The sequence below is a fragment of the Salvelinus fontinalis genome, chromosome 5, assembly GCF_029448725.1.
Source record: "Salvelinus fontinalis isolate EN_2023a chromosome 5, ASM2944872v1, whole genome shotgun sequence".
NCBI lineage: Eukaryota > Metazoa > Chordata > Actinopteri > Salmoniformes > Salmonidae > Salvelinus > Salvelinus fontinalis.
In genome coordinates this window covers 10,948,825-10,974,797 of record NC_074669.1, presented here as the reverse complement: position 1 = coordinate 10,974,797, position 25,973 = coordinate 10,948,825, and the positions used below count along the sequence as shown (strand labels likewise).

General features: G+C 42.9%; 1 protein-coding gene across 1 annotated transcript in view; it reads left to right on the top strand.

Annotated features, from left to right (window-relative positions):
- The first annotated feature begins 3,160 nt into the window (after positions 1–3,160).
- The window catches only part of grm8b (glutamate receptor, metabotropic 8b), a 214,148-nt gene continuing 191,335 nt past the window's right edge, over positions 3,161–25,973 (top strand). Inside the window, exons 1-2 of the mRNA XM_055922410.1 lie at positions 3,161–3,404; positions 9,842–10,696. Of these exons, the coding sequence (XP_055778385.1) occupies positions 10,163–10,696 (534 nt within the window). The 5' untranslated portion in view covers positions 3,161–3,404; positions 9,842–10,162. The remainder of the gene's footprint in view (positions 3,405–9,841; positions 10,697–25,973) is intronic.

Genomic DNA, 25,973 nt, shown 5'->3' with positions numbered 1-25,973 from the left:
TGGTGCGAAAAGTGCTAATCAATCCCAGAACAACAGCAAAGGAACTTGTGAGGATGCTGGAAGAAACGGCTACAAAAGTATCTATATCCACAGTAAAACGAGTTCCATATCGACATAACCTGAAAGGCCGCTCAGCAAGGAAAAAGCCACTGCTCCAAAACCTCCATAAAAAAGCCAGACTACGGTTTGCAACTGCACATGGGGACAAAGATCGTACTTTTTGGAGGAATGTCCTCTAGTCTGATGAAACAAAAATAGAACTGTTTGGCCATAATGACCATCGTTATGTTTGGAGGAAAAAGGGGGAGACTTGCAAGCCGAAGAACACCATCCCAACTGTGAAGCACGGGGGTGGCAGCATCATGTTGTTTGGGTGCTTTGCTGCAGGAGGGACTGATGCTCTTCACAAAATAGATGGCATCATGAGGCAGAAAAATTATTTGGATATATTGAAGCAACATCTCAAGACATCAGTCAGGAAGTTAAAGCTTGGTCGCAAATGGGTCTTCCAAATGGACAATGACCCCAAGCGTACTTCCAAAGTTGTGGCAAAATGGCTTAAGGACAACAAAGTCAAGGTATTGGAGTGGCCATCACAAAGCCCTGACCTCAATCCTATTGAAAATGTGTGGGCAAAACTGAAAAACATGTGCGGGTAAGAAGGCCTACAAACCTGACTTAGTTACAGGAGCTCTGTCAGGAGGAATGGGCCAAAATTCACCCAACTTATTGTGGGAAACTTGTGGAAGGCTACCCGAAACGTTTGACCCAAGTTAAACAATTTAAAGGCAATGCTACCAAATACTAATTGAGTGTATGTAAACTTGCGACCCACTGGGAATGTGATGAAAGAAATACAAGCTGAAATAAATAATTCTCTCCACTAATATTCTAACATTTCACATTCTTAAAATAAAGTGGTGATCCTAACTGACCTAAGACAGGGACATTTTTACTAGGATTAAATGTCAGGAATTGTGAAACTGATTTTAAATGTATTTGGCTAAGGTGAATGTAAGCTTCCGATTTCCAACTGTACGTCCAGTTTTACAGGTAGCACAGACCACTCTGCTGTACTGACCAGTGGGAGAGATGTGCAGGTGGGCAAAAGGTGTATATACAGTTGAAGTCGGAAGTTAATGTACATCTTAACCAAATACATTTGAACTCAGTTTTTCACAATTCCTTACATTTAATTCTAGTAAAAATTCCCTGTCTTAGGTCAGTTAGGATCACCTCTTTATTTTAAGAGTTTGAAGGTAGGCCTTAAAATATATCCAAAGGTACACCTCCAATTGACTCAAATGAAGTCAATTAGCCTATCAGAAGCTTCTAAAGCCTTGACATAATTTTCTGGAATTTTCCAAGCTGTTTAAAGGCACAGTCAACTTAGTGTATGTAATCTTCTGATCCACTGGAATTGTGATACAGTGAATTCTAAGTGAAATAATCTGTCTGTAAACAATTGTTGGAAAAATGACTTGGGTCAAAATGACTTGTGGAGTGGTTGAAAAATGAGTTTTAATGACTCCAACATAAATGTATGTAAATTTCCGACTTCAAGTGTACCTCCTCCATTTTTGTGGTGATGCATGGGCAGGGGGTGACAGCTGTTATCTCTGCCTACGTTAGCTGGGTGGCAGACTGAAGGTTGGCCACATAGGAAGACTCTCCCAGTGCTACTGAAGGACTGTGGCTCAGAGGGTAATATTACCATCTGTCGTCCAGTAGCTCTGGTAATACAGCAGACCTGATCTGTAATCACTGGATTTTCTCCGACACACGCCTCTGTGGTCTGGCGTTGGCAGGCCGGACTGGCACTGGGGAGGCTGGCGGGGCAGACACCAGACGGACACGCTATGGGATGGCTTGCGGGGCAGGTGAGGCTGACACTGCAATGGCTGGCAGCTCAGGGAAAGAACTAGTGAGCTCCCTCCTGTCCATGGAGTCTATAAGATTTAATTGTTCCAGTTAAGGAACTGCAGTTCCCTGCCATCAGTGTGTGTTATGATTAGTCTAGATTGCAAAATGGTTGTTTCACCTCTGAAAGCACAAGAAAGAGGATTTGGACACCCACCAGTTCAGGTTGTTCTGAAATCGTTTCTGTTAGTAACATACATGATTAGCATTCCTGAAACATTATTTTGTTGAAATATAATTTGAACTCTGATCAATTAAGCTAATTGATTGCAGCCAAATTGGCTATTTTAATTTATAGGAGTCAGGTAATATTTAAAAAATGTAGTACCCAAACTTCTTCCTACCAATGAGGAAGACATGAGGAATAAATCAAATTTAAAAAACACCCATCGTATTTTTCTGCTTCAGGTGTTCGGTTGGCGTTGGTCTTTTCCAAAGACAAATTCTGCCACTCTCGACTAGGCTATTTTGCGCCCACGAGATGGCGCAATGTGACTGTGTTTCCCAACGGTGTCGTCAACAAAAACTCCCTTTTCAACATCCGCTGTGCACATTTTCCCACTGGGAATATTGTTTTATGTAGAGCCTTAGGCATTTTATCCTACTTTTGAAAAGACATGTCCACTGTCTGAAAGAGTGTGTGCAATAAATAGGTTTGTTTTTCTCTTAGTATTTCTCCCGAAAGAATGTTGAATGATCTGAATCACCTCTCATGTAGGCTATAATTCTCAAGCATCTTTTAGATTGCTTATATCATCCTAGCCTATATATAGTTTTAGAAAGTTATGCCCTTTGAAAATTACGCCATATAAGACTATTTCATCTTCTGTAGGCTGTCATCATTAGCCATGACGCACCAACAGTATCGCTTCCTTTAAATTACACTTTGAAATTGTTGACACACCAAATAAGATGCATGTGTTGAGGCAAGGAACATGCGACCATGCACTTGGTTTGAACCAAGCAAGCCCACTCTGAGCGTGAATTATTTAAATTCATCCTAAATAGTCCCCGCACACGTCTTCCAGTAATCATCGGTAGGATTATGGTGATTTGAAAAATACAATTAAAATAAACTGCTCAGTATTTACAGAAACAACTAACAACCATCAGAGAATCATTAGGTAGCCTGGAAACCAACCACCGCTGTGTGGTAGTATTTAGTGATTCCACAGAGACGGAGTGAAGTTCTCAATTTATTTCTCCTCGCATCCTCCCTCCTGTCCTCGCGCCTCGTCTCCTTCTCAAAACCCATTGGATGAGAACGCCAGAGATCTCGCCCCTCTGACCTTCTCCTCCAATGGGTTTTGAGAAGGAGACGAGGAGAAGGGACGCAATAAGAATATAATTGAGATCTTCCCGGAGTCGCGCTCGCGCCACCTTCACGATGCTGCTGTTCTTTCAGCACCACGAGCACAGCACAGGTTTGCGCAGCTTTGGTTTGGCAGTGAGACCGCGAGGGACCAGATCACAGTAACCGGCGCGTAAGTCTTACTTAATTGTAGATTTTTTTTCAAACAATGTGATATGAGTCATGTTCGTTATTTAATGTTCTTAGATGTTTTTTTTCTTTTTCTTTAGTAATAGCCTACAGACTTGATATTGAGAATATCAGTTTTCTGATGCGCTCATGTTTCCAATCATTCACACAAAGTCACATTTGATCTGTAAAATAAATAATTCAGGAGTTACTTTTGACATGGCTTTCTGGTACATATATATAAAAACATCGTCAAGAAAGTGATCCATTGAAGATCAATTTAATTTAGACAGGCATAAGAATTTTCGGTGCGTTGTGCATGTTTCATCTGTCTTCATCAACTGAGTCCAAATCGATTGAAAGGAAGAAAGCAGTAAACTTAAAATGGACCACGGAGTAAGTAGCCTATCTCATAAAAAAAATCCCGGAGAATTCTCATCAATCATGGTAATTGGGCACATTGTACCTTTATAATAAGTGCAAATTGGTGGGGAGTCTAATCATGCAGTGTGCAATCAAAATCTTGGGTGATACAATTATTTACATTTAGATGACTGCAATTAGAGCAATTGTGCATGAGATTTGCTTTGTAGAACTGCCGGCTATAAATGCACTGCAATATAGGTCACAAATGAACTAGGCTACTTACTCGTCACCTGTGGGTAAAATCTTCAAGTTAAAGCGTTTTAACATTTTGTCTGATGGTTGCAAAGTTGTTGCTTTATTTCATTCAAAGCCAAGTATATGCTCTGTGCATAGATATTGTAGTTGATGAGGGATGTATCTCTCTTTGCTGTAGAAGAAGGCATGTCTGCACAGTTTCACATTGTACATCACTCTGATGGTTAATGACATGTGCCATTAATTCGGACCACCCATTCATATGTAAAGCAGCACACTGTCTTAAACCATAACAACGTACAGTATGACATACAGAACACGTTGTACCATACATAACATTTCCCCCTCCTTTCTAAAACCAGGGACTGGTACCATATATACAAATGTCCATAGGGCAATAATCCAGTGATGCCTAACAAAAAAACATGAACCTTTAAATGGAAGAGGTAAACAAAGACTCTCCAAAACTAGACAGTTCAGTCAGTTAACCTGAAGGTTGACTAAGACACCTAACGGAACCTAAGTATTAAAGGAGGAAAGGTAGTCCTCTAGTCAGTGGCTGCATAGGCTGATCTTAAAGCCATCACTGCTTGTAGCTCTGGCCCTTGGGAGCCCACAGAGGCTAAGGCTTAGGTGGTAGTGCAGGAGGAGGTTCATCAGGTGTGTCTCTGGCCTGTATGTTTGTGTTATACTGGCCAATGCGAGAGGAGTGGGACTTTTCTGAGGCGGCTGGCGTGCCAGCGTGATCCATTGCTCGGCATGAAGGTGGCGAGCCCCAGATGTCGACTGACCTGCAAGGGGTCCGTCCAAAATGAGACCATTTTGTTGCACCGCTGAGACCAACAGACTCGGAACCTGTCTGACACTTGGATGATCGGCTACTTCACTCTGTGTACATTGTCGAAGCGCCGTTTCATTGCTCTTTGGTGCCTGGTGCCTGCCTGCTTTGCTTGTGTGCACCTAGTCGTCGGTGCTGTCACACCCTGTGTTCTGAGTCTTTCCAGTGGCAGTTCCATCTCACGACCAAGCATGAGAGATTCCGGTGAGACCTGTGTTGCTGTGTGTTTTCATGCTCTGTAGTGCACTAGTGTTTGGTTCAGGGCGGTTTGGAACGTGCACCCCTGGACCAGGTGTGCTCTGATGCGGTTCTTCAGCGCTTGGTTGAAGCGTTCCACCCCGTTGGCCGACAGGGCGGAACCCCACAAGCTCGACGACTGGAGCTGTAAAGGTGCACTTTTCGCCATTCAGGGTCAGGTTGTTCTGCAGTAGAGCACTGAATACTTTGTGGCGTCGCTGGTCATGGATGTGGAGGTCTTGGCTGTGGATCACGATGCCGTCTAGATAGACCGCTACCCTGGATATTCCAGCGAGGATGGTGCTCATCACCTGGAAGCAGCTGGGGGCGGAGCTAAGTCCACCAGAGATGCATGTGTATCTGAACACACCAGCGTGTGTGACGAAGGCCGTGAGGTCTCTGCTGGCTGGGTGGAGGGACACCTGAATATAACCCTGACTCAGGTCAAGCTTCATGAAGACCCTGAAGCCGTGAAATTGTTCAGTCACCTCCTCAGCGGGTACTACTATCCGGGACAACAGCCTTGTTCACAGCACAGGGATTCACACAGGTCTGGATTCCACCTAACTTTTGGTTGCAATGACCACGTTTGAAATCCAGGGGCAACATTGACTGGCTCAATGATGTCCGCCTTCAACTGCGACTGGAGATCTTTTGTGACGTCATCACGCAATGCAAAGGGGTTGCACCACAGGGGCTGCATGACTGGGGACACGTCCGGGTTCACTAAGGGCCTTTGCGTAAAGGCTGTGAGGCAGCCCAGTCCATCAAACAGAGCTGGCCTGTTCTGTTGCCATGTGCAGGTAACCTGGTGGATAGCTGACCCACTGTCCTCTCTCAGTGTGAACCCCAAGCCTGTGAAGAGGTCGAGCCCCAGGAGTTTGGCTCCCCGCTTTGCAATGTGAAATGTGAATGACGGTAGGTGCTTGGTGACGTAGTGCACTGGGACCTGGAGAGTGCCCACAATGTCTATCTTGGAGCTACCGTACCCACACAGGGCAGTGGAGGACTGTTGGAGTAGCTGGTGAGTGAAGAACTTGTTGTAGGTGGCAAGGTTGAGCAACGACACTGCAGCGCCTGTATCCAGTAGCAAAGACAAACCCACCTCACCCAGCTGCATGTTTTGAATGACACATGATTGATGGAGACAGTTTGGATTTCAGTGCGTTCATGTTGAGAGTCAGAGGAGAATGAGGGCGGAGCTAGTAGCAAGGGCAGAATGACACACTTCCGCAAAGTTATCGTATTTTTGAACAGTTCTTGCATATCGTTCCACGGGCTGGGCACTTGAAGCCATTGAATCGTGAGAGCAAGCCCCACAGTTGCTCCAGCTAAGTCGGTTTGTTTGTCTGTGTGCCTGCTGTTTCCATGCAGCTATCGGTGTGGCAGGGCGTGTGCAACGCACGATCGCTATAGTGTGCCTGCTCGGGCTGAAGCTGCTGTGTGAGAATGGCTGGGGGCCGAGTGTATGCTGCAGAGCTGTCTGTTAGCATAGTAGAGCATTACAATGCACCTGGAGTGCTGATTTAATTGCTCCATCAAGTTGTAAATTGTCAGATTCCAAAAGTAGTTTCTCCCTTGTCTTTTCACATAACATCCCCTTTATCAGCTGATCCCTGAGGATCTCGTCCTGAAGTGCCTCATTGTTACAAAAGCTAGACAAGTCACTCAGATTAGCCATGTAGTTTTGAATTGACTCACCGGGCTGATGGTGTCCCGGTGAAGTGGTTCCGTAGGAGGCTGACTGCACCATTGGATGTAGGAGCCCATCCAAGCGCTCTGAAAATCCTCTGCACCGAGGCAGTGACGGCGCAGTGTTGTCCTACACTTGTCGGAGATTGTAGAAAAGTTCAGAGCTTCGAGATAAGTGTTTAAACTTTCGAGCCAGTTATTCCCTTCCAGGCATGGAAAGGAATGGCACTGGTGGGGGTAAACTGAGTTCAGCCATCCTCGTCGCCAATGCTGTATCTAGCTTAGCTGTAGAAGAACATACGTCTGCGCAGTTTCACATTGTACTTCACTCTGACGTTTAATGACATGTGCTACTCATTCTGACCACCCATCTAAACCATAACGACGTACAGTGGGTCTCAGTGGTTGGGTTGAAGAAAACGTAATGGGTTATGAGTTGATGCCGCATGGCTTTAAAGTAGCCTACACACAGGCCTGTAGGTATTAGCCTACCATGTCTTTATTGGGGCGGCAGGTAGCCTAGTGGTTAGAGCCAGTAACCGAAAGGTTGCTGGATCGAATCCCCAAGCTGACAAGGTAAAAATCTGTCGTTCTGCTCCTCAACAAGGCAGTTAACCCACTGTTCCCTGGTAGACCACTATTGTAAATAAGAATTTGTTCTTAACTAACTTGCCTAGTTAAATAAAGGTTAAATAAAAAATAATTCAAAGATCAATCAAATAGGCCTAATTTTCTCAATACTCAGTCCGAATAGACGTCATTAATTAGTAAGCTACTAGCATAGAACAATAGCTTAATTCACCAGGGATTTATGCGGCCCAGATGTGCGCCTGCTTAGGCCTATGCTACATGAGGTTGTTATCGCCATGCTTCATTTGTGCAGAGCGTCTTTCAAACAGTTATAGATCAATTGTTTTATAACTGTAACACATTTTACTGTTTTGTTCAGCTGGAGTTATTTTTGTAAGTAATTCGACCAATGCTGGTCGTCAGTTCCAAACTCCAGTTACTTATTGTTTCTCACTGGCATGCTACACTTTTGGATAAGAGTGACTCGCTGCAATCGGTATCTTGTTAAAAGATAAGAATGGGAACAAGCAGTGTAAGGGCCAAAGCTGTTAAACACCTATGCCACACAATTGTAATGTCCATGGAGCCTCCCTTATGAAAAAAGATTGCAGTTAGAGTGCAGTATAACTGTAGTATGCTGCAAATACTGCGTCCAAAATAAGAATGTTTTTTTTTTATACAGTAATTTTGCAGTGCAACTGCAGTTACAGTGCGGTATAACTGTAGTTCAACTACAGTACACTGCAGTTATTCTGCAATTACTGCGTCCAAAATACCACAGTTAAGGCACTTTTACTGCCGTTTGAAAACTACAGTCTTTTTTTTGGTAATGCCTCAATTGATCAGGCTCAAAACAAAAAATGTTTCATACTAATCACGAGGGGCACTCTGAAGAGAATTTATGTAATTTTTACCAAAAAAGTAGTCCTAGTCGTGAATAAGAGTGGATAATGAGTTATGTCTCTCAATAGTGAAAGAAAAGTCATTAAGCCACTCTCTTCGTTCTGGAACAACGGGAGCTAAGAAGTTCTGTATTTCCTCTCAGATGGAAAATTAATGCTGACAGTAAACTCAGTAAACTAACAGTAAACTGGCAGAGCTAATGCAACTAAAGCTGCAGACAGGAAGAAAATACCTGCATGTTTTCATTTTGCCAGCAGGCAACCAGCGCATGTTAACATAAACACACACACACACACACACACTGGTTCTGTCATTGTCGATGCTATTTATTGTGCGACACCATCTGTAAGGCTCTAGGCTAGGGTATGCTGCTGTGTCCATTTTGATGTAGCTTCCTGTATAACTTTGCATTATGCTAATAAACATATCACAGTAATTTAAATTCACATCAGGGTAAGGATTAGTCTCATTGCAAATGCAATAGCTTATTACATGATAATACAATTCTTTGATGTTTTTATCAAGCACATTCCCAGCTTTGTAGACAGAGTTTATGCAGATGTGACAGTGCCAATGTTTGAAGATTTCACAGTTTTCAAAGGGAGATTCCCTGCTGTGTGATGTGGATGTTTGTTGTGTCTGTCCTTCTACTCTCTCACTTTGTGTGTCTGTGTCTGTGTCTGTGTCTGTGTGTGTGTGTGTGTGTGTGCTTGCTTGCTTGAGTGTGCATGGATGCATGCTTCAGTGAAAGGGTATTAAAATCAGTGGTGTACTTTACTTTAATATTTCTATTTCAGACAACTTTTACTTTTACTCCACTACATTCCTAAAGAAAATAATGTACTTTTTACTCTGTATATTTTCCTTGACACCCAAAAGTACTAGTTACATTTTGAATGTTTAGCAGGACAGGAAAATTGTCTAATTCATGCACTTATCAAGAGAACATCCCCAGTCATCCTTACTTTTTCTGATCTGGCAGACTCACTAAACACAAATGCTTCGTTTGTTGGAGTGTTGGAGTGTGCCCCTGGCTATCCTTAAATGAAAAAAAATCAAGAAAAGCATGCTGTCTGGTTTGCTTAATATAAGGAATTTGAAATGATTTCTGCTTTTACTTTTGATACTTTCTAATTTAGCGATTACATTTACTTTTGATACTCAAGTGTATTTAAAACCAAATACTTTTTGACTTTTACTCAAGTAGTATTTTTCTGGGTGACTTTCACTTTTACTTGAGTCATTTTCTTTTAAAGTATCTTTACTTCTACTCAAGTTTGACAATTGGGCACTTTTTCCACCACTGATTTAAAATCCTTCCTGAGTACTTCTTGTTTTCTGATCTACCTGATAATTAATTGCACCCACCTGGTGTCCCAGGTCTAAATCAGTCCCTGATTAGAGGGGAACATAGTGTGTGCACCTATGTGTTTGAGAAAGAGAGAGAAGAGAGAAATAGCATATGTGGGCGTGTGACCTACATACTGTATATTGATATGTGCCTGTGTCTATTAGAGAGTTGAACCCTAGTGTGTAACATATGGATTGTTTTCCCTCTTTGTCTCACACGTCACAAACAGGGTCTTTTGAGCATGAGACACCCAGGATTGTGGAAAGAGATCCCCACTGTCCAGTCAGTGTGAGAAACTCAGCCTCTCTTCTCTCCAGCCTCCTTATCTTGCTCAAACAACAACCCTTTCCCAGGGATGCCAGGTACATACATCAGCAGCTCTTCGAAACCAGAGGTAGCCCTCCCTAACCCTGTCCTGATCTAGAGAGGAGGGTCACACACGGTTGGCCCAACCCTGTGTTCCCACCACCCCCCACCAGCTGCCTGCTGCTCTGACCTCCCAGTACTACACCACCTCCCCTGACCCACTATCTCCCGTACTGCTACCACCATGGCCAGGGAGTCCAAACACCCCTCCCTCTTCCTTCACTGCTTCCTCTTCCTACTGACCACCAAATGCTACTGGCTGTTGGCCTCTGCCACTCAGAAGCCCCCGGACCCCCAGCTGCCTCTGCAGGAGTACGCCCATTCCATCCGGCTGGACGGTGACATCATGCTGGGCGGCCTATTCCCTGTGCACTCCCGTGGCGAGAGAGGAGTGCCCTGCGGGGAGCTGAAGAAGGAGAAGGGCATTCATAGGCTGGAGGCCATGCTGTTTGCCATTGACCTGATCAACAAGGACCCAGAGCTGCTCCCCAATGTGACACTGGGGGCACGCATCCTGGACACCTGTTCTAGAGACACCTATGCCCTGGAGCAGTCGCTGACTTTCGTCCAGGCACTCATCGAGAGGGACGGCTCAGATGTGCGCTGCGCCAACGGAGACCCGCCCATCTTCGCCAAGCCGGACAAGGTGGTGGGGGTCATAGGGGCGGCGGCTAGCTCTGTGTCTATCATGGTGGCCAACATCCTACGGCTCTTCAAGGTGAGGATTCTGTTTCTGCTATTTAAAATAGGATGTTGTTTTTTTTCCATAGTCCATGCTCTCTATATTAGTTAAGCTGAAGATTGACTCAGGCTTAATATCTAGTTCTAGCCTACTCTAAAGGCTGTGAAAAGGTCAAAGATGTATTGTGTTTTTGTCTTCCCTTCAAGGTTCTGTTGGTTCGCATAGCAGACTTTGTTCCGCTGCCTTTGACAATGGAATGCAGATGGGGCTTCCCTAGGCTGTGGTGTGGTGGAGCGTCATCTTGACTACATTCTGCAAAGGCTTTCATTTAAATAATTATTTTCCAAGCTAGTGGCTGGGCTTTTGTTAGAAATGTAGGGATTTTCCTGTCACATTACGTCAGCTGGTATTAGAAATAATTCAAAATGATGGGTTGACACCTTTTCTCTGGCATAGAGACATTTGGGCTGCGTGCTTGGTTGGTTCACTATTGAAGCAGATAAAGCTCAATTAGCCAACACCCCATTAGAATATAGTCAGTGTTATTAAAATATATTTGACTAACTCTAGCGGGCTGGAAACTATCGGTTGGTCTTAAGCAGGAGTTTACAACGGTTCTTGTATTCCAAACAGAAGGTCTGAATGTCAGCGACTGACCAGTGGTAGACACATGAAAAGGTCAAACCATTGATGCGAATCGACTGACTATGATATGGAGTCTGGGTTCCCAGAGAGAGGTGAATGAGATGTAATTTAGCACATAGTTGTTGTTGTTGGAATATGTAGTGTCAGCCTGACGAGGTATATTGTTCCCATGTATATAAATTCTTAATGTTTCTGTGATTGAACTGATATTGCAGCATATTGCTCTCAAAACAGCTTGATATTTTTTCTCCCTTCTTAGTAATAGAGAAAGCAACTGTTCTGGAGCTAAAAATAGAAGGTTTGAAATTAGATAGACATGCATTGATATGTTGCATTAATCTAATACAGTAGTCGTCACCGATATAACAACATGGAGGAGAGTATACATATTCACTAGTCTGCTTGAGGAGAAAAGGTGACAGTGGAGAATGACCCGGACCGGGAAATATTGAATGAGGTTGAATCTTCGGCCTAAATCGGTGGCATGAGCAATGACTTGTCTGATTAATTAAGATGGAATAGCTTGAAGAAGCAGGTAGCATCAGAGGTCAGAACGGGGAAGAGGAAGGGCCTGACTGGCTACATACAGAGGTTCTGCCCTAACAAAGTGGGTCTTGTAAACCAGTGGTTCCCAAACTTTTTATAGTCCCGTTCCCCTTCAAACATTCAACCTCCAGCTGCGTGTCCCTCTACCACCAGGGTCAGCGCACTCTCAAATGTTGTTTTTGTCATCATTGTAAGCCTGCCACATATACACCCTATAAGAATGAGTGTGAGTTTTTGTCACAACCTGGCTCGTGGGAAGTGACAAAGAGCTCTTTTAGGACCAGGGCACAAATAATAATAATAATCAAGAATTGTGCTATTTATGTGCTTGAAAAGATTGTCATAACTCTGCAATGTTGGGTTAGAGAGAGTCTCATTCTTAAATAATTTTCCACACACTGTCTGTGCCTGTATTTAGTTTTCATGCTAGTGAGGGCCGAGAATCCACTCTCACATAGGTGCGTGGTTACAAAGGGCATCAGTGTCTTAACAGCATGATTTGCCAAAGCAGGATACTCTGAGCGCAGCCCAATTCACAAATCTGGCAGTGGCTTCTGATTAAATTCAATTTTCACAGAGCCACTTGTTGCAATTTCGATGAGGCTCTCTTGTTCAGCTATCGGTAAGTGGACTGGAGGCAGGGCATGAAAGGGATAACGGGTCCAGTTGTTTGTGTCATCTGTTTCGGGAAAGTACCTAATTACACACACAACTCACTCAGGTGCTTCGCTATATCACATTTGATATTGACCGTAAGCTTGAGTTCATTTGCACACAAAAAAGCATACAATGATGGAAAGACCTGTGAGTTGTCCTTGTTAATGCAGACAGAGAAGAGCTCCAACTTCTTAATCATAGCCTCAATTTTGTCCCGCACATTGAACATAGTTGCGGAGAGTCCCTGTAATCCTAGATTCAGATCATTCAGGCGAGAAAACACATCACCCAGATAGGCCAGTCGTGTGAGAAACTCGTCATCATGCAAACGGTCAGACAAGTGAAATTATGGTCAGTAAAGAAAACTAAGCTTATCTCTCAATTCAAAAAAACGTGTCAATACTTTCCTCCTTGATAACCAGCACACTTCTGTATGTTGTAAAAGCGTTATACATCACTGCCCATAACATTGCATAGTGCAGAAAATACATGAGAGTTCAGAGGCCTTGCTTTAACAAAGTTAACCATTTTCCCTGTAGTGTCAAACATCTTTTAAGCTGTAAGTGATTCCCAATGCAGCAAGAGCCTCTCGGTGGATTCTGCAGTGTTCCTGACGCCTCCTGGGTACAACTGCTTGCACGCGTGTTACCACTCCACTATGTATCCCTGTAATGGCTTTTGCGCCATCAGTACCGATACCAACACATCTTGACCACCGAAGTCCATTTGATGTCACAAAGCTGACCAAGTACTTAAAAAATATTGTCCTGGTTTCCAGAAGAGAATGTCTTCCTTATTTGACCCCCCATAAACGTAACGGACATTTACCAGGAGCGGTGCCAGGCCCGCCATGTCTGTTGACTCATCCAGCTGTAACGCATAGAATTCACTGGCTTGTATGCGAAGCAGTAATTGTTTCAAAACATCTCCTGCCATGTCACTGATGCGTTGTGAAACAGTGCTGTTTGATGAAGTCATTGTCTGTATAGTTTTTTTGCCTTTTCCCCAGCATTGTCCCAGCCATATCCGCGGCAACAGGAATAATTAAGTCCTCCAAAATAGTATGGCCACTCGGTAGCTCACCATATAAGGTGCTTCTAGCCCCTTCTTATTAATGTCTTACTACTCGAAAGTCATCTTAATTCTCGCTCAAAAAATTCCCGTGGCTTATTTCTTAAATTGCCATGTTTTGTTTCTAAATGTCTGCGCAAGAGTGGCGGTTTCATCGAGTAGTGAGATAGTACTTTTGCACATATAACACACTGTGGCTGAGGAAAGACACTACTCCCAATATAAGTGAACCCCAAATCAATGTAGTTCTCATCATATTTGCGCCTCTGCGATGGTCCAACGTCCCTGTCTGTTGTTCGGTGCTTTCCCGGGTAAGGGGGCAGTAGCTCTTCGGCTGCATCAGATTCACAACTGTCAGTGTCCATGCTAGCTGGGCTAACAATAAATGTAGAATTACTGATGCTAGCATTGGATCTGCTCATGGAAGCAGAACAACTTGTCGTGTCGTCGACAGGTGCAGTTGTAGTACCGCTGGTAGTAGCAGTACTACCAGTAGAGCTGGTATGTGTCTCTATGGCCTTACTAAATGTAATTTTTTTTAATTTTTTTTTTATGTCAATAACAATTTTTTGGGGCTTACCCCCGACGGCATTTCCCTCAGTTTGGCAATACCTGATGTAAACCATCTGCTGGGTGCAAGACCTTATGTGAACCACATGTCATGTTTTTGAAGGGATACACATTCTCTTTCAACTTGTTCGAATTTAACCCCCACAACACACTTGTCTTCTACCCAACACCTCCCGGTGATATATAGGTCTTAGAAAAACCTCCATATTAATGTCCGGTGAAGAATGCGTTACATCCTGAGCATGGAAGCATTGATTTTACACTCCATTACTCACAGAAACAGACTAAGAATGCTTTCTTCGCTATTGATCCGTGTGCAGAGGGCTGACCCAATTACAGTCTTAGTAATGGAATGGATATGCACAGCTTCATCCGCAAGACAAGAGGAACACTCCAGAGAATTGTTTTGCCCTAAGTACTGCTGTGGAATCAGCATTCACTTTCACCCAATCCCAACCTTTACCATTGGGGTTGTGGTTTGTTGTCCTGTGTTTAGTGGTGGTGTAGTAGTGGTTTAAATGGATGTAGGCCTAAGGGAGATCCCATTGACCTGTCATTCCAAACCGACTGCCTCAATTAATCAAGTTTCAACTCGCAACCAGTCTGTGCAGGATAAAACCACAATGAAGTTCAAAATGGCTCCCTATAGAGTTATGAAATCCTTACTTACTTCCCAGTGTACAAAAACATATGGATGTGATCACCCATAATGTACATATATCCAGTTTTACTGTGCACTATATTTGTGTAATTAGGTGTAATTCGATTTTGGGACAATGTATACAATAGAAAAGGTGCTAATCCAGGACAACTTTGAAGTTTTGTGGTAGTGTCACTGAAGATGATGTGCTCAGCACGTGACTAGGCAGAGAGCCTTCATGGTGTATGGATCAGTGAGCCTGTTGGCACCTGAAGGTGGTGCGGTCAACATGTATCTGACCCTCCTCTGAGCTTTCTGACCCAAATGAGGCTGACCTGGGGTGTGCTCTGTGGGGTTTGATTTCGTTTAACTGATGTTCAAATGATGATGATGATGAGATGATGGACATGAGTCATTCCATTCAAACAACAAAATTAAGGTTATGTCATTAGGACAGAAAAAAAGTCTTCAATGTGACACTCAATGACAGATTCTGGAACGCTGACAAAACTAATGATTTATCAATTGGAATTTTACTCCTTGAAATACACTGAACAAAAATAAATATGCAACATGTAAAGTGATGGTCCCATGTTTCATGAGCTGAAAGAAAAGATTGCATAAATTTTCCATATCACAAAAAGCTTATTTCCCTCAAATTTGTTTAAACAGCATGATCATTACACAGGTGCACCTTGTGCTGGGGACAATAAAAGGCCACTCTAAAATGTGCAGTTTTGTCATACAACACAATGCCATTGGCATGTTGACTGGAGGAATATCCCCCAGAGCTTTTGCCAGAGAATTGAATGTTCATTTCTCTACCATAAACCGTCTCCAACGTCGTTTTAGAGAATTTGGCAGTACATCCAACCGGCCTCACAACCTCAGACCATGTGTATGTGGTTTGCTGATGTCAACGTTGTGAACAGAGTGGCCCATGGTGGCAGTGGAGTTGTGGTATGGACAGGAATAAGCTATGGACACGAACACAATTGCATTTTATCGATGTCTATTTGAATGCACAGAGATACCGTGACGAGATCATGAGGCTCATTGCTGTGCTATTAATTTGCCGCAATCACCTCATGTTTCAGCATGATAATGCATGGCCCCATGTCACAAGGATTTGTACACAACTCCTGGAAGCTGAAAATCTCCCAGTTCTTCCATGGCCTGCATATTCACCAGACATGTCAACCATTGAGCATGTTTGGGATGCTCTTGATCGACATATATGACAGCATTTTCCAGTTCCCGCCAATATCCAGCAACTTCGCAAAGCCGTTGAAGAGGAGTGTGACAACATTCCACAGACCACAATCATTAGCCTGATCAACTCTATACGAAGGAGGTGTGTTGAACTGAATGAGGCAAATGGTGGTCACACCAGATAATGACTGGTCATCTGATCCACGCCCCTCCTTTTTTCATGTGAAATCCATAGATTAAGACCTAATGAATTAATTTCAATTGACTGATTTCCATGCGTGAACAGTAAAATCTTTGAAATTGAGGCATGTTGCGTTTATATTTTTGTTCAGTGTATTATCCCAGTGTATGGAAATAATTAAGACAAACTATATATCCGGAAGGTTCTATTAGGGTACGGACCATTGTGACAAAAATATCCTGCACTAAATCTGTAATGAGTTACATGATTCATCTTTAGCTGAAGAGCCAAGTCATACTTGGCTAATGAGGAGAGAAGGGGTTACCAACAAGAGCTATCTAAAATTAGCTCTAAATTATGCAGGGCATTTTATCAACAAATTCAAACACCACTAATTTGCAAAAAAGGTTTGATTTGTCCCATATTTCAGTCAGACATTCCAACCTGTCTCTTTTGCAGTCACTTTGCACTTTTGACAAGATATATATCATAAGGATGTGGTACTGGTGATGTTAAACACTTTTCCAATCATTGTTGAGATCTGATATTCTGTGCACCGCAAGACGAGACGTAGAACAATGTCATATCGTCAACCAATCACATTTGTCAAATCCTTTCAGTCGAAATTCCAGCTAAACTTGGAGAGAACAGATAACTACTTACAAAAGCGTGTTTCTGATGAAGAGCTACAGAAGTAAGTAAATAGCCATATTAGACTGAAAATATATAGGCCTAAGGTGATTTTGTCACACTTGTTAGGCTCTCCATGCTCATTAGTTGCTCATTAAACATATTTGCTGCTAGACTACTTCACTTAATCAAGTTTTCAGTCTCCCTTCCTAACTGCTTTATATTCCCTGAGACCAACCAGAAATGTTTCCTTGGCCAAATATTCCCAGATTTTCATAAAACAGCCACACATTTAGTCTGTTGTTTTTGCTTGACCAAATTTTGCTCGAAGCAAAAGTCCATCGGCACGCTTCAATTAGCTTGTTCAATGAAGCCGGAGGGGGATTTTTGTTGTATTCATGTATGCTACACTGTCCCACAAAATCATCCCTTTGTCCCACATTTGGGTATAATACATGTGGTCACCCTAGTCCCAGTATTAGCTGAACAGAGACTAGGGTAGATTCAGTGCTAAAGTAAGGACATGTGAAGATAATTATAACAGGATCAGTGGTGTGGTGGTGCATAGAATTGCTGCATTGTTCTTCTCTGCAGAACCAACCTTTGTCTAAACCTCTGATGATATTCTGTTTTGCTGAATATGTATCTTCACGGGAAATAACGAATAGTAGACTAGCACAAATTAAATTAAACCCAGTAAGTGAGGAACATAGATGCCTCATCATAACTTTATTGTTTTGGGTGCCCTTGTGATATTTTAGAACATATCCTTTAGGAAGAGCAGTAATAACTTGATTGATTCATTCATAGCCATGGGAGGAAAGATTAGCTTTGAATCGTTTTAGGTAATGAATGTTTCTGGTGGTCACTGCAGCAATACGGCTCTCTGCAGGGTTGCCACCTTTGGTCACACTTCCACCCTTCACCCTGGTTGTCCTTTGAGCTTCTTATAAAAGTGCAGAAGACTTGGGCCAGGATACCAAGTGGGAAAGCTTTGGTACACACAAATAGCAATCACAAAGTGTATAGAGGATTATGTTTTTAAGACCTCTGTGTAATTTTGTGTACGTATGTGTGTGTGTGTTTGTGTGTGTGTGTGTAAGGCTTTGTGCATGTATATTAAGTGTCTCTGTGTATGTGGATGTGTGTCTGTGTGTGTGGATGTGTGTCAATGTGTGTGTGTGTGGATGTGCAGGATAACTAATCTTGCAGGGAAACGCGTGATGGCCACCCCCTAATTTCCATTATAGAATTAGACTACCAGCAGTGTCAGTGTCGCACTGCAGTCTTAATCAATACACCCTCCTAGAACCTCCAGCAAGTGTGTGTGTATGGGTGTGTGTGGGCCTGCCTACTCATTTTGGGTGAGTGTGGAAATAGGGTGCATGGTGCCAGTTCAATTAAGAGATCAGGGTTGAATAGCATACTGTGAAGACGTCTCCTCTACTTATCCATCTTTGAGTGGATGGTAGTATAGGGTTTTTTTTATGTCAAGTTTTAGGGGGGGGGGGGGGGGGGGGGGTTCTGCCTAAGGTTCTTCTTTCCTGTGGGAGTCAGGATGCGAGTTTGGTTTGTACTTGACTGAGGGCACTTCCCGATCCATCAAAACAGATCCCTATGTTTCAAAGGCAAGACAGCGTTCATCAGACATCTCAGACCTCAAAATGTCTCGATAAACATTACAGTCGACTACTCCCGAAATGTGTGTGTAGATTCAGCTATAAATCCTCAAATCCCAAATGATTGGGAAAGATTGAGAAGAAAAAAATACTTCCGGTTACTAAATTGACTAGATGGGAGAGTGTGGATGCATTTGTTTCTCATGAGATTGTCACTTTTATACTTGTTTGTTGGTTAGTTAGCCCCTCAGGAAGTGTCAAAACCACAGTGATGCCTGCAGTTTGTATCATAATGGTATTGATAGGAAATTTAATGGAAAAAAGTAAACACAATTAGACCACCTATTTGGGTTGTCACTAGTTAACACAGCCACAAAATATTAAACCTGCTTATTTCTACAATTTCTCCTTTTAAAGGCCCAGTGCAGTCACAAATGTGATTTCCTGTGTTTTATACTGTATATATTTCCACACCATGAGGTTGGACTAATACTGTGAAAATGATGATATTGCCCTTTTAGTGCAAGAGCTGTTTGAAAGACCACCTGAAATCTCAGCCTGTTATGGTGGGATGGAGATTTGGCATTCCTGGTGACATACCAGGTGGTAAATTATTATAAAAATTGTTGTTTTTACAGTTTTTCTGCTACATTTACATACATTTTACATACATGGTACTTTGCTATACAGCAATCCCGTAACAATAATACACTACCAAACATAACCTCTTTAAATCGCAACCCTCAACCACTCTCAGCCCATCCCACCTATCACCATAGACCACCCTCGTTTGGTTTCCATGTGCCGTGTATTTTTCAATTGTGCTGTGATGTTTTACATTAATTTTGAATCTTTCTAATCGTATAGTATCCACAGATTGTGAGCTAAAGATGAAAACCTTTCCTACAAGTATTATTATATTATTTATTGACTGACTATGGCTTATTTAGGGATTTTGTGTCACGATCGTCGTATGAGTGAGACCAAGGCGCAGCGTGGTATGCGTACATTCTCTTTTAATGAATGAGCACTGAACAAAAACAACAAAGTCAACGGACGAAATGTGAAGCTAATACAAATAGTGCAGACGGGCAACTTGACATAGACAAGATCCCACTCACACAAAAGGAAAATGGCTGCCTAAATATGATCCCCAATCAGAGACAACGATAAACAGCTGCCTCTGATTGGGAACCATATCAGGCCACCATAGACATACAAATACACCTAGATAACCCACCCAAGTCACCATCACGCCCCAACCAACACAGAGAAAAAACAGCTTACTATGTTCAGGGCGTAACATTTTGTCCCTTCGCAGCGAAATCTACAGAGTTGAGATTGTTGCATGCCCCATATATATAGCATTCCGTTGGTGGCAAGAATGTTTTATACTCATTTAAATTGAAAAACTCTTAAGTGTTGAATCAAGTGTAGTTCTTTGTATCAGTTCATACATATGCCATGGAATCAGTACATCGAAAATCTCTTCCAATTTTATTTTGCAACCTGTATGGCGCAGCTGTCAACATTTTTATCCTCAAATGAAACTGGTATATTTTTCTATTCATGCCAGTTCCTTTCAGACAATTTGTATATTTAATATATGGCAGACAAACAAGTTCCCTACCTTTTCCATCTTCCACTTACAGTTGAAGACGGAAGTTTACAAACACCTTAGCCAAATACATTTAAACTCAGTTATTCTCTATTCCTGACATTTAATCCTAGTAACAATTAACTGTCTTAGGTCAGTTAGGATCACCACTTTATTTTAAGAATGCGAAATGTCAGAATGATAGTAGAGAGAATGATTTATTTCAGCTTTTATTTCTTTAATCACATTCCCAGTGGGTCACAAGTTTACATACACTCAATTAGTATTTGGTAGCATTGCCTTTAAATTGTTTAACTTGGGTCAAATGTTTCGGGTAGCCTTCCACAAGCTTCTCACAATAAGTTGGGTGAATTTTGGCCCATTCCTCCTGACAGAGCTGCTGTAACTAAGTCAGGTGTGTAGGCCTTCTTGCTCGCACACGCTTTTTCAGTTCTACCCACACATTTTCTATAGGATTGAGGTCAGGGCTTTGTGATGGCCACTCCAATATCTTGACTTTGTTGTCCTTAAGCGATTTTCCCACAACTTTGGAAGTATGCTTGGGGTCATTGTCCACTTGGAAGACATATTTGCGACCAAGCTTTTACTTCCTGACTGATGTCTTGAGATGTTGCTTCAATATATCCACATATTTTTTCTTCCTCATAATGCCATCTATTTTTTGAAGTGCACCAGTCCCTCCTGCAGCAAAACAACCCCACAGCATGATGCTGCCACCCCCGTGCTTCACGGTGGGGATGGTGTTCTTCGGCTTGCAAGCCTCCCCCTTTTTCCCCCAAACATAACGATGGTCATTATGACCAAACAGTTATATTTTTGTTTCATCAGACCAGAGGACAATTCTCCAAAATGTACGATCTTTGTCCCCATGTGCAGTTGCAGACCATAGTCTGGCTTTTTTATGGCGGTTTTGGAGCAGTGGCTTCTTCCTTTCTGGGTGGCCTTTCAGGTTATGTCGATATAGGACTCGTTTTACTGTGTAAATAGATACTTTTGTACCTGTTTTCTCCAGCATCTTCACAAGGTCCTTTGCTGTTGTTCTGTGATTGATTTTGCACTTTTCGCACCAAAGATCGTTCATCTCTAGGAGACAGAACATGTCTCCTTCCTGAGCGGTATGATGGCTGCATGGTCCTATGGTGTTTCTACTTGCATACTATGGTTTGTACAGATGAATGTGGTACCTTCAGGCATTTGGAAATTGCTCCCAAGGATGAACAAGACTTGTGGAGATCTACAATTTATTGTAGGTCTTGGCTGATTTCTTTTGATTTTCCCATGGTGTCAAGCAAAGAGGCACTGAGTTTGAAGGTAGGCCATGAAACACATCCACAGGTACACCTCCAATTGACTCAAATTATGTCAAGTAGCCTAACAGAAACTTCTAAAGCCATGACATCGTTTCCTGGAATTTTCCAAGAGGTTTAAAGGCACAGTCAATTTTAGTGTATGTACACTTCTGACCCACTGGAATTGTGATACAGTGAATTATAAGTGAAATAATCTGTCTATAAACAATTGTTGGAAAAATGACTTGTGTCATGCATCAAGTAGATATCCTAACCGACTTGCCAAAACTATAGTTTGTTAACAAGAAATTTGTGGAGTGGTTGAAAAAAGAGTTTTAGACTCCAACCTAAGTGTATGTAAACTTCCGACTTCAAGTGTACCTCCTCCATTTTTGTGGTAATGCTGCAATCAGTTGGTTTTTATTTTGGATTGAGCAGACATTCCCATATATCCTGAACAAAATATAAACGCAACAGGTAAAGTGTTGGTCCCATGATTCATGAGCTGAAATAACATTTCCTAGAAATGTTCCATACGCACAAAAAGCTTATTACCTTTTGCCGGGGACAATAAAAGGCCACTCTAAAATGTGGAATTTTGTCACACAACACAATGCCACAGATGTTTTGAGTGTGGGAGTGTGCAATTGGCATGCAGGAATGTCCACAAGAGCTGCTGCCAGATAATTTCATGTTAATTTCTCTACCATAAGCCGCCTCCACTGTCATTTTAGAGATTTTGGCAGTATGTTCAACCAGCCTCACAACCGCAGACAACGTGTATGGTGTTGTGTGGGCGAGCGGTTTGCTGATGTCAACGTTGAGAACAGAGTGCCCCATGGTGGCTGTGGAGTTATGGTATGGCCAGGGATTAGCTACGGACAACAAACACAATTGTATTTTATCGATGACGATTTGAATTGCACATGGTGATCTCGGGCTTGTGTGCGGCTGCTCGGCCAAGGTAACCCATTTCATGAAGCTCCCGATGAAAAGTTGAACTGGTTTGAAACTCGGTAGTGAGTGTTGCAACTGAGGACAGATGATTTTTACACGCTACGTGCTTCAGCACTCGACGATCACGTTCTGTAAGCTTGTGTGGCCTACCACTTTGCGGTTGAGTCGTTGTTCCTCCTAGACGTTTCCACTTCACAATAACAGCACTTACAGTTGACCGGGGCAGCTCTGGTAGGGTTGAAAGTTTACAAACTGACTTGTTGGAAAAGTGGCATCCTATGACGGTGCCACGATGAGTCACTGAGCTCTTCAGTAAGGCCATTCTACTGCCAATGTTTGTCTATGGAGATTGCATGGCGGTGTGCTTGATTATATACACTTGTTAGCAACGGGTCTGGCTGAAATAGCCTAACCCACTAATTTGAAGGGCTGTCCACATACTTTTGTATATGCAACGAACTTACTGACTTGATTTTAGGATAAAAACAGCTGCCTGTGACCTTTTATATCTGATTTTTAACCTAACCTTAACCCTTACCCCTAATCTTAATCACACTGCTAACCTTATGCCTAACCTTAAAATAAGACCAAAAAAACAAATACATTTCATAAATTTTTACATTATAGCCAATGTTGACTTTGTGGCTGTCTTATCTAGTGGAAACAACTTAGTTGCTCCGTGGTGGGTAGATCAAATTAATGATCTTCCTCATTATATTAGCACTTGGCCACCCATGATCGAATCCAAATGGGGAGAGATCTGCTAAACTCATTTCGATATTCATTTGACTGCACCAACAGGCTCTCTACTCACTGTCTATAAAACACCACTCACTCAGATACCAACCCTCCATAGGTTAAGAGGCACTTAGCAACAGGATTGTAGTCAAGAGATGTTCTGTGTACGGTATCTTTAGAGAGAGCCGAATTGACAGAGAGAGGTTGGCTAGACAAAGTATATCTAGCTGTCTGTAAATGTACAGGCAGTTCCTGATCACACTCTGTGGGAGTAGCCTGTACAGTTATTGACAAATGCTAAGGTAAAGGTTAAAACTGTATATGTCAAGACTGCATCCAATAACAGAAAGGGTTCCTCTGGAATTTCTCTTCCCTTGCCGATAGACCAACTAAAGACAAGATACATGCTGCTAAATAGAAATAACATCTTCAACTAGAGACCATAAAACACGTTGTGTTAATGCTCTGCAACTCCTAACACTACTTTATCTAACAGAAAAGGGGCACGGGTAACAAAGTAATATCCTGCGGCATAGCCAAAGGATGTAAAAAGATTGTAAAAAAAAATATTTATCACACTCAAGCCATTAACCTTTAACTTTATGTAGTCGGCAAATGGACGCGGACATTATTTTCAGTCGATCGTAATTACCTTAAACAGACTGCGATTACACTCACACTGTGATCTGGTTTGGAGAATATGCGGAGGTGCTTGGTTGAGAAATTGCATACCACAAACGTGGCTCTGCAATATTGTAAATCTTATTTCCATTTGGTATAATGGCAACCCCCGCTGGGGCGGTATCGGGGGCTCCGAAGGGATCATACTCTTCCAATTGTAATTTCCTTGCCTCTGCATGCAGTGGGTCAACAGGGAGCCAGAGTACTTACAGGCAATTGTGTGTGTGTGAATGGATGTTTTTTAAGCTAAGCCCCATGTATAAGGTCTACTTTCAGCCTGAGGTGTTTTTCTTACACAAGGGGAGCATTCTGGGAAACTGATGATATTCAGAATGAGTCACACAGCGGAGTTTCACTCTTACTATGCTTTAGGAACTCGTTTTTTGGACAGTGAATGTTTTTCCTGCTATATGTATATATGCCATTTAGCTGACACCTTTATTCAAATGAGTCACTAGGCAGTGGAATAATGATTGACCAGCTATTTGCATAAAAGTGATTTTGAGTTTGGAGTCAAGGTCTTAAAAAGATTAAATCAATCAAAAATGGAGCTTGACATTGTAAGGGCTGGTGCTCTCCTCATCCTCGGACGACGAGAGGAGAGAAGGATCATCAGACCAAAATGCAGCAGTAGGGAAATAAGCCATCTCTTTATTTGAAAACGAATGATGGCAACACGAAAAAAACAAAACACTTTCAAAAATACAAAACAAGAAAACGAAGTAGACGAAACCTGAACATAAACTTACATAACTAAACGTAACACTTACGGACAGGAACAGACTACATCGAAACGACACGAACAACCGAACAGTCCCGTATGGTGCAAGACATAACACAGATACGGAAGACAATCACCCACAAACAAACAGTGAGAACACCCTACCTAAATATGACTCTTAATTAGAGGAGAACGCAAAACACCTGCCTCTAATTAAGAGCCTGTCACGCCCTGGCCTTAGTATTCTTTGTTTTCTTTATTATTTTAGTTAGGTCAGGGTGTGACATGGGGAATGTTTATGTTTTGTTGGTTTTGGGTGTTTATATGGTAAAGGGGTTATGGGGTGTAGTATATGGTTTTGTGTTGAGTGTAGATGTCTAGCGTTGTCTATGTATGTTTAGTTATCTAGGAGAGTCTATGGTTGCCTGAATGAGTTCCCAATTAGAGACAGCTGATTTCGGTTGTCTCTGATTGGGAGCCTTATTTAGGGTAGCCATAGGCTCTCATTGGTTGTGAGTAATTGTCTATGTAGAACGTTTGTAGCCTGTTATGTATGTGCACAACGTTTGTAGCTTCACGGTCGTTTTGTTGTTTTGTTAGTTTGTATAGAGTTTTGTGTCGTGTTCATCTTCGTGGTGTTAATAAAAGAAGATGGCTTATTTTCCAACTGCTGCATTTTGGTCCGTCAATCCCCCACACGATCGTGACAGAATTACTCACCATAGGACCAAGCGGCATGGAAGGCGGCAACAGGACCTACCTACACAGGATCTCTGGAGATGGGAGGACGAATTGGAAGGAAAGGGACCTTGGGCTCAACCTGGAGAATATCGCCTCTCTCGTGAAGAGCTGGAGGCAGCGAAAGCCGAGAGGAGGCGATATGAGGAGGCAGCACGGAGACAAGGCTGGAAACCCGTGAGTACAACCCAAAAATTTCTTGGGGGGGGCCTTAAAGGGAGTGTGGCGAAGTCAGGTAGGAAACCTGCGCCTACTCCTTGTACTTACCGTGGAGAGCGAGAGTACGGGCAGACACCGTGTTACGCAGTAGAGCGCACGGTGTCTCCTGTACACGTGCATAGCCCGGTTCGGTACATTTCAGCTCCACGTATCGGCCGGGCTAGACTGAGCGTTGAGCCGTATGTCATGAAGCCGGCCCAACGCATCTGGTCACCAGTGCGTCTCCTCGGGCCGGCGTACATGGCACCAGCCTTACGCATGGTGTCCCCGGTTCGCCTACATAGGCCGGTGCGGGTCATTCCACCTCCCCGCACTGGTCAGGCGACGGGGAGCATACAACCAGGTAAGGTTGGGCAGGCTCGGCGTTCAAGGGAGCCAGTACGCCTGCACGGTCCGGTATTTCCGGCGCCACCTCCCCGCCCCAATCCAGTACCACCAGTGCCTCCTCCACGCACTAGCTATATGGTGCGTGTCTCCAGCCCTTTACCACCAGTGTCTAAACCACGCACCAAGCCTCCTGTGTGTCCCCAGAGTCCTGTGCGTCCTGTTGCTGCTCCCCGCACTAGCCCTGAGATGCGTGT